At 34.8% G+C, this 14,569-nt stretch overlaps 1 protein-coding gene across 1 annotated transcript; it reads right to left on the reverse strand.

The window, feature by feature from the left end:
* Positions 1-5,553: 5,553 nt before the first annotated feature.
* Positions 5,554-10,732, reverse strand: LOC135609748 (serine carboxypeptidase II-2-like). Its single transcript, XM_065103331.1, has 10 exons — positions 10,417-10,732; positions 9,696-9,803; positions 9,150-9,245; positions 8,953-9,045; positions 8,773-8,858; positions 8,381-8,647; positions 8,018-8,151; positions 7,825-7,920; positions 7,211-7,316; positions 5,554-5,903 (listed from the first exon to the last, which is right to left on the reverse strand). The coding sequence occupies exons 1-10, from the start codon at positions 10,694-10,696 to the stop codon at positions 5,739-5,741; spliced, it is 1,431 nt and encodes a 476-aa protein (XP_064959403.1). The 5' UTR covers positions 10,697-10,732; the 3' UTR covers positions 5,554-5,738.
* Between the last annotated feature and the right edge of the window lie 3,837 nt (positions 10,733-14,569).

Here is a 14,569-nt window from a genome sequence, read left to right on the forward strand (position 1 = left end):
AAATATTGTTGGGCACTATGAATATTTTTTTTATTCTTTACATATACATCATGTGTAAAAAGATATACGTTATGTATCGAGGTGTATCGACGTATCATATGTTAGTACATTAGTACGTATCGAAAGTATGCCAAAAATCACTATAAATAGCTCCAAAAATATTTAAAAATTAATATATATATATATATATATATTAGAATCTTAAATTTAAAAATAAATATAAATTTTATATATTTTTATGAAAATAAATTAAATTAAGAAAAAATAGTGGCACATTTTTTTTATGCTCTAAGGACTAACTTTATTGTACGGACCATTATTTCATTAATATTAAATTATCGACAAAGAAATGATTTGAATTATTAGATTTTTTTAAAATAACTTAAACTTTAATGTTCAAATGAATTAACTAATCGATCGATGGATATACCTAGTTCTACTACCAAAAAGAATGATAGGACTCTACAGATGATAAATCGGGGTCCTCGATCATGTGTATTTATATATCAATTGGATATATTTATCAGATCCAATCTTAAAATTGATCATACGATAGTATGTTAATACATTGTATGCTATTGTTGAATCAATATGGTAATAGTCAAAATCTGATCGTCATGGATCACATGTGTTTAAGGTAGTTCTTGAGGTAAGTATGATTGTGGCATGTATTGATACGAACTATGAAGAATAATAACAGAACTTCTACTTTCGCCACTGATCTATTGCTCCATATTATAAAATCGATCATTGTACTATTGCTTGGAGAAGTTTGTATTGCTTTTGGTCATAAGATTTTTCATAATACGATGATTATGAATACGATGAACTTTGCTCTATGTCTACGTCATGTAGGCTCCGTCGCATCCGCTTAAAATCATCCATTGTCTTCCCCTTTTTATTATATGTATAAATTTGATTAGTACCTCATCGAGTTCCATAATCCAAATCTTGGGTGGCATGTATAAAATATTACTCATCGGTCCATACACCACCCTTAAATTGTATAAACGGGATCATCGACTCCCCAACGTTGTTGCCATTATCGATTAGGACACTACTGTCTACATTACTACCATCTATTTGGACTGAGTAGGATATTTAATATGATTGAGAAGGTGTTTTGTTGTCCGACTCGATTCTTTCCAACAGTGTAGCTGATGCTACTATCTTCCCCTTTGCTTTTGCTTTTGTAAGCTGGGTGGAGGACTGTAATTATTGGGTGTCTCCAGTTACTTGAGTAGTCTAACTCGATATTGTCCAGCTCCTTCTGCTAGGTTCTAATATAGGAGAATATTCATCCTACTAGGAATGTGCTTTCTCTTCTTGTATTGTCTCGACAATAAAATGTGAAGGACGTTAAGGGTCTCCCACCACATCAAGTAAAAGGTCCTCTTAGTTCTCTGTTGCTTCGACTTACTCTAACATCGACTTTAAATCTTCATTATAGAGTTAGAAGTCGATGAAATCAATCTTTGTTTCCTCTGGCTCCTTGTCTAGTTTGGCTTTTCGTAACCTTAATCGCATATTATAGTAGACATATACAAATTTCTACAACTATCTATGCGACAGTCTATTGTGGACCTTCATATGAATTAATGTGAACATCGATCAATTATATTTACAACTACTAGATATCGACAACTACAAAAGCATATGAATAGTAATATTTTTAAAATTTATGCATTTCATCTAAATTATAACCATCAATCGGTTGTAAAAAATATATAAATAGGACTTTATTAGTATAACGAATAATTAATGTTAAATATAGTTTATAATCAACATGTGTATAACTTTTTCTCAATATGATTCATATTATCATGACACGATACAATTATAATGCAACCAATTATTTTTTAAAATAATCAACCCTCTATAATACCATCGATAGCATCGGTAATGATAAGAGTCAATATATAATATTTCGTAATACCGATAATAAATCTAATCGTAATCCAATACTACATTAAAATTAAATGATCATATTTAAATAATACACTACAAGATAAATATTAAAAATTATGAATTAAATACATTAGTAATTTAAAAATTAGATAATAGTAAGAATTTATTAAATATTAAAGACATGAATTAAATTATACTAATATATGAATTTATCTGCATCATTAATATCTTAGTCCATATGAACTTTAATCCTACAATCGATGGTCAATAAGTATTACTCGGTCTTAAAAGTATTTTTAAATGCTTTCTTAACCTCCTCTCTTTCTATAATTAGCATACGTAAGACATTTGGGAATGTTTGTCTATATCAATTTTACGAAGGACAATGTAAAGTGATTTTACTCCTGTTATGATTTTTTTTTCATGATATCCTAAAATCTAGAAGAAAGAATAGTTTCTTTTAATCTTTTTTCATCACTCGATCTCGAATACCTGGAATCGGACAATTCTTGTGAGGTGACCATTGCCTTGAGGCCCTACCTCTTTTGCTATATTGATTTTAAGATAATAAAATTTACAGCAAATTAAGTAACTTTTAAGTCCGAGTATCTCACTATTTATATATTTTTGTATTAAACAGTTGACTAACGATGATTATATATAAATTTTATAATCGATTGGGCTTGAGTTATGCACTTATTAACTAGTAGTAGCTCACCAATATCCTTAATAAAATTTGTAGCAAATCAAGTAATGAGTTGCACATATAGTCTAAAATAATTTTTTTTTCATTAATTGTAAATTGATCTTTTTGAAATTGACTCGTGATTGTCTAGATAATGTACCATAGTCTAATCTCCTCTGTTACAGTGTTTATTAGTTTTTCAATATAATTTACATATTGAACCCTAGTATTAATTGACTTATGAAAAGTCACTCATCTATTGTAATAAACAAGAAAGTCGATGATAATATTCTTGTTGGCCCTGTTCAACTATCACACATCAATGTCATCATGTATTTGTCTCACTATCTCTTGAATGATTTGATCTAATCCGTCAATTCTATCATCTCCTCATCTAAATATACATCGTGGATATGGTGTTAAAGGTTGAATCCTCATGTCAAGACTTTTGAATAGATAAGATCATGCTTTAATAATATAAACCTTAGTTTGTGTTAGCTATAATCATATGAAAGTTGAATTATTTTATAATTATCTTTCCAATATCTTTTTTTTCTTTTATATAAGCATCATCAATCTGTATATGCTTAGTTATTTATAGAAAATAGGCTTATAAATCAATATCAATAAAATATAGTGTTGACCTCCTGCCAAGTCCACTAATAAAACCATGGATTTTCACCTAACTCATGCCATCAAAACTTACTTGAGGAGGGACAATTAGTTATCTTATGTTGGCCAACCTTTGGATTCCTCGTGGTATATGCCCACTACTACCATCATGTTCCCATTGTGAGTCAGGTCATCAATGCCTCATTACTTCCTTGTACATGTACCGATGCTCCAATGATGCATGAATAATAGCTTTGAGATCCTAGTTGATTTCATCATCATGACTCTCATATTCATCATAAATGGACTCATGCATAGTCCTATAGTGTTCTTTCTTGGCTCTTGTCTTCTTTTTCATTTTATATTCTATTTCTTGTTATAACTTGTCTTGAAAAGATTTACGAGCCTCCATCAAAACCTTCTTGTATTTTACAATATCGGGATATCCATCGGCCAAATGCATCTTCACCGAGGTGATTCTTCAACTATTGCCGATGTAGTTACAATAAATGCATTGAGACATGATCTCAAGCATAATAATGTGTTTATTCTTTTGATGTAATTATACGAAATAAACCCTACTTTATTCCTATAAATATGCCAATCAACCTATTCGACATTAAATACATAGAATTAACTTAATATTATATTTTTTTCATTAAATATACTAATAATAATAATAATAACTTAATTAAATATTAATTAATTTTATTTTATCACTATAAATATATCAAATATCCTAAAAAGGGTTAAATACATATATTTAATTAATGGATATTAAATTATGATAAATTAATCATTAAATATACTAATTACACTATTAACATAGTTAATTACTCACTAATTATTTCTCTTTCATCATTATTAATATGTCAAATACTACATTAAAGATGTTTAATTGACCTTAGGGTCAAGTTTTAATATTATCATAATTAAATAAACTAATCATAATACTGACATAGTTAACTAATATATAATTAATTCTCTTTCATCGTTATAAATATGTTAAATACTCTAATAGGCATTAATGATATTGAATTGACTCAATATTGATTAAATTTTAATTAAATAATTATTAAAACTATTAATCATAATATTAAAAATTTTAACTAAAACCTAATTACACCTATTATATTGACAAACACATAAATCACCGCATGAAATATAAAGATTTATCCTATTTAATTTTTTAAAAAATTAGTATTAAATATACTAATCATAATATTAAATGTATTAATTACTCTTTAATTAACACTATTCTATCATAAAAAATATCAAATAATATATTAGATATTAAGTAATTAACTATGTAGAATAGGTTTAATCATGTCATAAATCAATAAAAATCTAGAAAGAGAATGCATACCTCTTGATTAGAACGTTCTTCCTCGCTTTCTTGAGTTTATGATAATGAAAATATTAGAATGAGAGAGATATGCGTGAAAAAGAGTTTGATAGAGTCGAAGAGATTGAGAGAGTGAAATAGGTTGAACTAGGGGAGAGGAAAGGGTTTAAACAAGTCAATTTGACTATTCAAAATCGGACAATCTCAACCCTTAGATGGTAATGATTGAAATTTGACTGTTTAAATCACTCAATATTCTATAATTTATTATGAATAAAAAATATCGATAAATAGTTTCATTGTTTATATCTAGCTCAATTACTTTGAAAGAAACATACTTAACAAATAAATATAATCAATCATAGAATATTGAGTGATTTAATGATGGAATAATTTTCTTTTACGTACTAATGTGTTATTTTATTTGACTCCCAACTGATCGAAAATAAAAATTATGCCACCATTTTATATATATTTTTTCATTATTATTAATTATTTCTCAGCATCAAAATTAATTGATAACCCTGATATTTTGTTCTTTTTAAAAATGTAAAATAAAATATCACTTTTGAAGCATGAGGAAAAAAATTGCAATAAATAAAAACATATGTATAAGCATTTAGTTAATCTTTTCCTTTTGAGAACAGAACAAAAATCCTACTGCTATATTTCAGTGGATTGCTTATGGTTTTTGTGATTGATGTGCGTCGATTCTTCAACTCGGACCAAAATACCAAAATGTTCTTGCATACCGGAAGAGAAAGGAAATTGTGCTATTGATGAATGTTAAGGATAATGCTGATGAATGGACAATTGAATGTTCAATCTAAAGCATGGCTATTTTGGTATGATTTCAACAAAACTAGACCAGTTGAACTGACCAGTTTTCTGATGAACACACAAGCAATAAACACACTGATGAATTCAGAACAAAGAACATTGTTGGCTGATCATTGACACACATCATGGCAAGTGAAACACATCCACATCAAACACTGCAAGATCAAGAATGATAAAAACCTTTATTTTGCTCGCATAATCTTCCGAATAACTGGCAGAATAATTCGGTATGTTACCAAATAACACGAGATTCATAGGTAAATTAATTCTTCTTTCCTTGTCGCTCTCGTGCTGGTTTAGCTGAAACCGGAGCATCTTCCACAATGGCAGCCAAGTTGTATGGAGAGCTCAGGAATCATCAAGCTCGGGGAGGGTAGTAGGCATTGGATTCCCAGACAGGAATGCCTTGATAAGAACTAATGCTGATTTTGGTCGAAGCAGGGAAATCTCATGGCCAGCTCCCCTCACAGTCACAAATGTGAGACCTTTGTATACTTGAGTCCATCCACCGACCTGCTTGGCACAGGAGAAATTGTTCGCTGACAAAGCAATTGAAGAGGGTGCAGACAGACATGGGAGTTAAAAATCACCCCCAAGAGAGCAGCATGTAAATTTTAGTATGGAGTCATGGACTATAATCTTTGCTGTCAGATGAGAAGGTTGCTTCCTATTTGGAAATGCCCAAACTACATGCGTAATTAGATGTCAAATCCTCGTTTTATTCTTCGATATAAAAGCAGACTGTGCTTGTCGATTCAACTTGTAATAGCATATAAAAAACCAGCTAGGTGAATCTTTGCCTGCACATGAATGTTTATCTTCGAAATTCTGGTCCTCAGAGGTAAAATGAGATGCTTGAGAAGGGCTGTAGGTAACTATATGCGCTCTATTGTGGCAAATTAGACCTTGAACAGTGTGCCCTTTGGATTCTACATGTTGTTGTTAAGACACCATAAAAATGTCAAGAAAGAATATTATTGCACCAACCCTCCTTTGTGGATTAAGGTGAGTTTAGCTCTGTTGATCTACATGCAGAACCAAGAGAACAACAAACACTTAAGGCAGGATCTTATGATAGATCTTCGATGATAAAAGTCTAGGTTAAATTTTTACTAGATTTTGAGTGTAATAGATACCTAAACAGAATAGATAGAAGGGGGAATTCTTTTCTAATAGAAAATTATGTGAGTAATTCTCATCTGAGGCTCAGGACCATGTGAGCTCCATGGAAATAGCAACCTAGAAGTTTTAGACCCTTCCCATTTCTAACATCAGTCTTAAATCAGTGGATGTAATTTCAGGACTGGACCTGGATCGGTCCATGGCAGGGACTTTACGGGTCCGAATCTGATCGATGCCGGTGTACCAACATATAATGATTAAATAGCTGATCTGGAACAATCAATCAATGAGGACCATCTATATTCTTTCACTAATTGAGGGGACAAAGTGTAAATGGGTGATGAGGCTTCGACCAGAAGGGTAGACAAGGAGCTTAGATCTTGGATCAAATAGTACAGGTAACTACATACTGAACTGGGTATGTGCATTGGAAACTAAACTTAGACCACCCAAAAAATTGTCCCTACTTTTGGTCAGGCACAAAGTTGATATTGATCAAGTGATCATAGAATGCTGCTAATCCAATCTTATCAACTCAATAGTCCATTGTACATCCAAGTTCAATAACAAAATAAGATTCCACCATTATCAAATGTATTATTTGAGTGTTTCCATGACCTTTCTCTATCATTCCATAGTATCTTTGGTAAACAGGCATGAGTTACTAGCCACTAGAATGTTGTATGAATATTACATACCTGACCATCATCATACCAAGCATGCCATGGGGTCACCGTAGGAAGCTTAAGTGCATCAATATTATACCGTGTTGATGCAACTGGAATAACGGCGTCTGTGTCTCCACTGAAGAAACAAAAGCAATGTCAATGTCACAAAGACATGATTTACTATCTGCTTTAAGAATTATTAGGATTGTCACTACAATTGATCCTGCAACCAGTGTTAATTATAGGTGAACCTGATAATAAAAAACCTCATGCAAAGTACTGTGGAAAAAGGCTTATCCAATGAAGAATCCAAGCAGCCTGAGAATGAATATAACTTTGGTACAGATCTTAGCGTATACCACACAACATGTTCGGCAGGCTACAAGAAAGGCAAAAAAAGGAAAATCTGCAAAATTGGGGTCAAAGAACTTCTTGACAATACAGTTGCTTCGATTAGAATCTTAAATGTATAATGAGGTCTCTAATGCATGTACTTAACTAGAAAAAGTATGTACGTAGAATGAATTCTAATATGCAAGCTCGTAATGCCTAACTGATTAGGAAGCATCTAGACAGGCAGAAGTATTTTGCTAAAACAAACAATATTCAAAATGCCTACAGTCACATCTGAATATAAGAATCACCTGAACATCCAGATGCGAAGCCCATGGCTTATAAGCTCACGGTAAATAGGCAGCACTGACCTTGAAGAATCCTTGTAGTTCTTATCCACAAAATCACTGCATGACAGAAGAGGCAAAATTTAAAACAATACACAACTACATTGAGTGCATGAGTATGGAATTGTGGAAATACTGTTTTCATGCAAAAATTTACCTGCAAGTTACCCACTTAGAAGGAGCAAATGCTGGATTAACATGGAGTACTTTTTGGACCTCAGGCAAATTAAAATAAACCATAGAATGTTTTTCAGTGCACGGATCATACTTTTTGCCTATTCTTCCAGCTGACTGTCAAAATAGAGCAACTGGTAAGTCAATCATAAAGTTCTATAGCAAATGCAAGCACAATCCTAAGGGCTTCTACAATTCATCCATCATTTTAATTTCTTTCTTCCACATTCTAATAGTCCTATACAACATAAAATAATCATAGGGAAAAGGTACATGAAGCTTCCAGTAAAATAATCATAAAAAAATAGGTCTTTCTTCCACTTGATTATAAAATTCAAACACTTACATGCAATCTTTTCAGTAATTTATTTTTTGAGAGCGTGAAGCTTCCAGTACAGGAAGGAGTAAAGATACTGTATGGGTCAATATTCCCAAGTTCGTTGCTAGCAATGTCAAGAATCTTTTGGCATTCAGACGACGGATGTTCAAATGACTGGGAGTCACAGAAAATGTTTAGTAGCTTGTATGTTTGATCTGAAATTAAGCCAGTTGTCCACATGTATTGGAAAACTCCATGATAGTCATTAAAATCATCAGTCAGAGCATTTCCCACCTGCACATTCTCTCACGAGTCAATGCTATTCTCTAATTTATAAATAAATGAATGAATTAGGCCCTCTAGTCACCACATATTCATAGAGAAACACAGACATTACATCATATATCCAATGATCATACCATATATCCCTTGAGGTTAATTGATTTCACTCCTGTTAATTTTTGGGACTTAACAATAGCTTGAGCCAATTGCGGCACATAATGCCCTGTAAAAAAGAACAAGAGATATATTAAGTATAAAATAAATTTAGCATATTCGATGAAATTGGCAAATAAAGAAGTTTTTGTAGTTCTTTGAACCTGCATAACTTTCTCCAGTTATATAAAAATCTCGTCCCTTGTATTGGGGAAAACGTTTGAACCACCTCTTCAAAAATGTCAAATTATCTTTTGCTGCAAGTAAAAGGCAAGAGAACCATTCTAAGATTCCCAGATGATATCAAAGCAAAAGCAAAATAAGGAAAAAAAAAAGAAGAAAAGAAAAAAGACAGTGACACCAGTTCTTTTGTCTCCATTGGTCAATACATCTTGAGAATTGTTTGAATAGGCAAAGCCGGCACCAACAGGAGAATCCAGAAACAGTATATTTGCCACTGCAAAATATTTAGAGATATCAAATAACTCACTGAGATATCATGCTCAATATTCCTGAACCTACCAACACATGGTGCAATTTAGTAGATAATTTCGAACACGAAGTGAAATTAATTGTTCAATCTGGATCGAACCAGTATGTAGTACAGATTAAAAACAGACTCTCACTTTACTGTATATAAGGATCATCATAAAGGACTTCTGTATGATGAGACAAAATGACAGTTACTTCATTGGATTGCCTGAAATAGATTAGAAACATGAATGTATGTGGAATTTGAATGCATAGGTGGAGAGATATATATCAAGATATCAAATGAATGAATAGCAGAATCTGCATATCTTTATCCATCTGGGTAACAAATATAGTAAAGCCCATCTTCCACATGACTACACACTAACAAGAACATAATAGAGAGCAAAAAAAAAAAAAAATTTTTTTTGCTTACCTTGATTCCAAGAATACGGATTCGGATAGAGACTTTTCCCATCTGCATTGACGTGAAAAGGCCCCACTTCCTCAGCCAACCCTAATCCAATAGAAGAGCAACCGGGTCCTACAACAAAGTTTTTTGAGGATCCAAAGTCAACCACAGTCTTTGCACTTCCATAACTAGCAAATTCTGCTCAACAGATCCGAATTTATCAGCTTCATCCATCAAGTGTAACTTTTTCTTCAATCAGAGAATATATATGAAAAATGATGCGGATAAACTCTGGTCTTTCATCTTCTTAGGAAATATTAGAAAAAAACATGAAGATTATCTTAAAGCCCAGTCTCCGATGAACAAAACATGAACATTAATGTCTATGCCGTCATAACTCTTCTCACTTTCTCCTCAACGCCACCGGGAATGAAATAGAGGGTTCATGCGAGTCCAAGATTATCTCAATAGCATTGAGAACACAGCAAGAACCAATTCAGAGAACAGAAAATTCCAATTTTGATGAAACTTCAAATCCAAGCCAACCAACCAAGACTAAAACTGATCCATGAAAAGATTTAAATATTTGCAAATATTCAATCTTGTGTATACAACAACGAACACAAAACAGTGTCAGCTTCATAAGAAAAATGTGAACTTTCATGACGATCTAAAAAAAAAATTGGATCTTTGACCGAGACCCATCGAAACAGAACTCGAACAAGAAAGATTCTCAAGGCCTGACCTCCATTGAGCCAAAGTACGAGGGGCTTGGATGCGGGTTCCTCGGTGGCCTCAAAGAACCAGTAGAAGAAAGCCCTGCCGGCCTCTTCGTTGACGGTCACGTAGCCGGAGTAGTGGGCGAAGCTAACGTTGAAGGATTGCCCGGGCAAGCGAAGCACCCGTTCCCTCGCTTGCTGCTCGAACACGCTAGCCTCCAAAGACGAGGCCAATACCAGAAGAAAGAAGAAAGGGCCGAGGAGAGAAGGCAGAGAAGGTACCCTTCGCCTTTCCACCCTCTCCATTGCTCTGTTCTCCGGGGTTTGGCAACCGGCCGAGGAGTTTCTCCCTTTATAGGAGGCGTCATCAGCTACTGTCCGATATATAAATATATATAGTTTAAAATTTAAATTATAAATTATATAAATTATTCTTAAAATTCTTACTATAATAAAAATATATGTTATGAATTTAATTTTTTTCAAAAATAAAAAAAAATAATCTATTTATAGATTTTTTTTATAAAACAACCTCAACTGTAATTATGATATTTTCACACGATAAATAATAATAATAATAATTTCATATTTTGCCAATAGACAAAGATGAGTAGGAGCTTCATAGTGTTTAAATTCTAAATGTAATATGAGAATTCGAAATTTATATATATTTTAGTCTTATGCTCGTGCTACATGCGCGAGTATTTTAATAAACTATATATTATTTTTCTCACCCCATCCATCCTTGAGTTGCATGGCGTCTCATGTGATGAACTCGGGAATCAATAAATGATCTTTAATGAATATATGGCATAGAAACAGTACAAAGGACAAGAAGATAACCTTGTCAAGTATCTTATTTATTGTGGTTCCCAATAAATAAGTCCAAGATAAAAAAAAACTCTTAGAAAAAGACCACGACTTTCATGCACTGTAGGTAGTAGGAATGAAAAGCTCAACTCCAAGTGCATGAGATTCCCTTGGCCCACATCTAAGTAATAATTATTTTATTTTTTATTTTATTTTAATTATGATTTGAATAATGATATTGTGGATCTCGATGATATTAAGATTAATATGAGTTTTTATTGATATATATATGTATAGGATTTTTAATGTTACTGCACCAGAGATTCATATATTCGTCACGTGAAGATCGAGATTAAATAGAAAATTTTATATATTTTAATTGATTATAGGATGAAAAGTAGAAGTTTTTGATTTAAAATTATATTATATATTTTTGTGATAAATTTAACGAAGAAGAATATTTTACAATATAATTAAAAATATTTTTTTTAAAAAAAAATAAATTAAATATTTATGTGATTGAATTATCGATTGAGACTTAGTTAAAGATGTGCTTCAGAAGGTGGCTCTGCTCCCTCTCATTTGGCTGTGGAATTTCTATTACAGTCCTACTTTGAGCTGAAAGATGAAGACGGTGGAGACACGAAGGGAATCGCTTCAGTAGGTGAACTGCCTTCAAGAAGAGAATACTACCTATAGATGGCATGCATGGAAAGGAAGTAAGAGTCTCATGTGGAAACCGTGACGGACCTGCACATCTTCTTGCAGGCTATCACTGTGGCAGCTGCTTGCTCTTCTGATCTCAAAGTAGTCGGAAGAACCCCAGCATTCTTCCACAGACTGCTTGTTTGAACTATTACGAGATTCTTCTTCAGTATCAATTTATCTAACAATCTTCAGTTCACTGGTTGAGATTTCATCTGCTTGCACATCGTTGAATGGTACTTCACCTGTTTAGAAGAAACAAGAAGAATGTTCTTGCGTCTGGTAGTGAAGTGTATGAATCATAAACTTGTACTTATGTACAGTGATGCATCTGTTCATGGATTAAGGCATTGACAGAACAGCAAGTGCCGTCGTGCCTGTCTCCAGCCAGCGACGATAACTCCACCACAGAAAGGACTCTTCCTCGATTCTCGAGCGACTAGTCCACTTTTGAGTCAGAGAGACAAAACCCTCTCTCTCTCTCTCTCTCTCTCTACACGAGGAAGATGACAACGGCATGGATGCGAGTTAATAGCTCGTATCGATGCACAGCTTCCTGCGTACCACCTCCTCGTTTCGGCATCAGCAACAGTTCCTTCTGTTCTTTCACCAAAGGAGTCCTCTTCTCAGTGCGCGACGACGATCCATTTCTTCTCAGAAAGATGTTCACTTGCGCACACCGCCTCCTCGTTTCATCACCAACAACAGTTTCTTCTTGTTCTGTCACCAAAGGAGTCCTCTTCTCAGTGCGTGAAGACGATCCAAGATGTTCACTTGCACAATGGTGAGCTGAGCTTTTCTTTTCTCCTGCTGACATTCCCATGGCTGATCCTGATGTGGTCCTTGTGGTGTGCGTGCCATGTTCTCCAACCTCTCATCTCTCTCTCTCTCTCCCTCCTTTTTCTCTTTTCTCTCCTCCTGGGAAACAGTGCAGCTGGTTGTGTCTACTTGTCATGATCACAATTACTTTGCGTTGTTGTTGAGACGACTGCAAGCCTGCATGATTGAGACAATACCCTCATCATCATAACCTTTACAAATCCACCAAAGTGGAGTAGGTCATAGAGGATTCTCTCAGTGTGGTTTGACCAACAAAAACGAATGCTAACGCATGATCCGAGTGATAAGATTATACCTTAACACAGCTGTTAACCCACGGAAATAACTCCGGCGAGGTGATCATAGTAAACACATCGGTGGTCCAAGAAATATACTCATGCTCTTGTTGGTTTCTGGCACATGGGAGAGCCAGCAGACTGCTGCCGCTTCAGCCCATGTCGTTGTCCAATTCATACAAGAGAAATGAGCACTGATATAGCAACAAATGACCTTTCGGTCTCGGATAATGTTGGAATGTTTTGGCCTCACGATGGCTGTATCATCTTGCTCCCTAAATGTTCTCCTCCGCTTGCTGCTCCCAGCTTGCTGGTCGGATTAAATACAAGACTAGAGACAGAAAGAGGTATCCTAAGAGGTAATTTATGTGTCTTCTCCCTTCTCGGTGGGTTTGGCCTGCCGCAGCTTCCCACAGGAGTGTGTCTTGGGTACGTAAAACCCGGGGGGCAGAACGTTGCCGTGGTTCTTGCGTTCCCAGACTGCCCTTCTGTATGTGGTCGACAGATGCCTCTTCGCCTTTCTCATCTGTCCCTGTCACCTACAAATTGGGTAAGGCCATTAGGGTCATTCAAAACCCTGTAGTAGGTATTCTGTACAGGGAGTGTATTTATTGCCTACTTGGAGAGTTGGTGAGAGGTGAACGGAGTAGATTCAATGAAGGGTTGTGGAAAATAGAGAGAGAGAGAGAGAGAGGAAAATAAATGCAGTTAGTGTTCCTTAATATCTTACTTTCCGGCACAGGGAGCAAGAGAAGAGTGATGAAGGTAGAGGGGGGTGCAGATTGCTTTGCAGGAAGAGATGTTGCCTCCTGCTTCCACGGGAGGAGAAGAAGCAAGAAAGAAAGAAGGAGCTGCAGTGGAAAAGAAGGAAGCTGCAGTTGCTACAGCAACCAAAAACTAAGATGTGTTTGGGAGTTGGTGGAAGGTCAGGACACTGCAGATGCAGACGCAGATGAAGATACAGAGAAGCTGGTGAAGGTTTTCTTGCCTTAAGGGTTTTTGTGCGTGTGCAGTGCGCGATATTGGCGTCGTCGGCTCAATCACTTCTTTTCCTTCCCTAATCTTTGCCTCCTGTGCTACATTGTAGATACTATCTACTATTGTTGTTTCTTTGGAAGCTTGTTCATCTCCTGCTCTACATTGCCCAGCCATTTGAATGCAACAGTGTTTCAGCTGTGTGGTGAGAGAAGAGAAAGAAGGGAGTTGGGACAGCAGGCTGGTTGGCTTGGTATGCTTGTCTTCTACCACTCCTACAACTCTCTCATTCTCTCCTTACCTCCCTTTTGCTCTGTGGAATGTTGTTTTGGTTTCTTTCACTCCTTGTTTCTTGCTTCTGTTTCTTCCCATTGATTCGGATGCTCTGTTTGGTCACCATTTAGGAAAATTTTAGACAGCACATCACCATCTCTGTTAATTCTATGGGACAACATTCTAATCGGTTCATGCATAGTGCCGTGCTGTAGCGTAGCAGGAGCTCGCAGACACACTCCTCCCCCTCTTATTTCTTCCTCGGGAGCTAAATGCATTTGCTCGATCGTTTGTCTCCTTT

The sequence above is a fragment of the Musa acuminata genome, chromosome BXJ2-4 (genome assembly GCF_036884655.1).
Source record: "Musa acuminata AAA Group cultivar baxijiao chromosome BXJ2-4, Cavendish_Baxijiao_AAA, whole genome shotgun sequence".
Taxonomy (NCBI): Eukaryota; Viridiplantae; Streptophyta; class Magnoliopsida; order Zingiberales; family Musaceae; genus Musa; species Musa acuminata.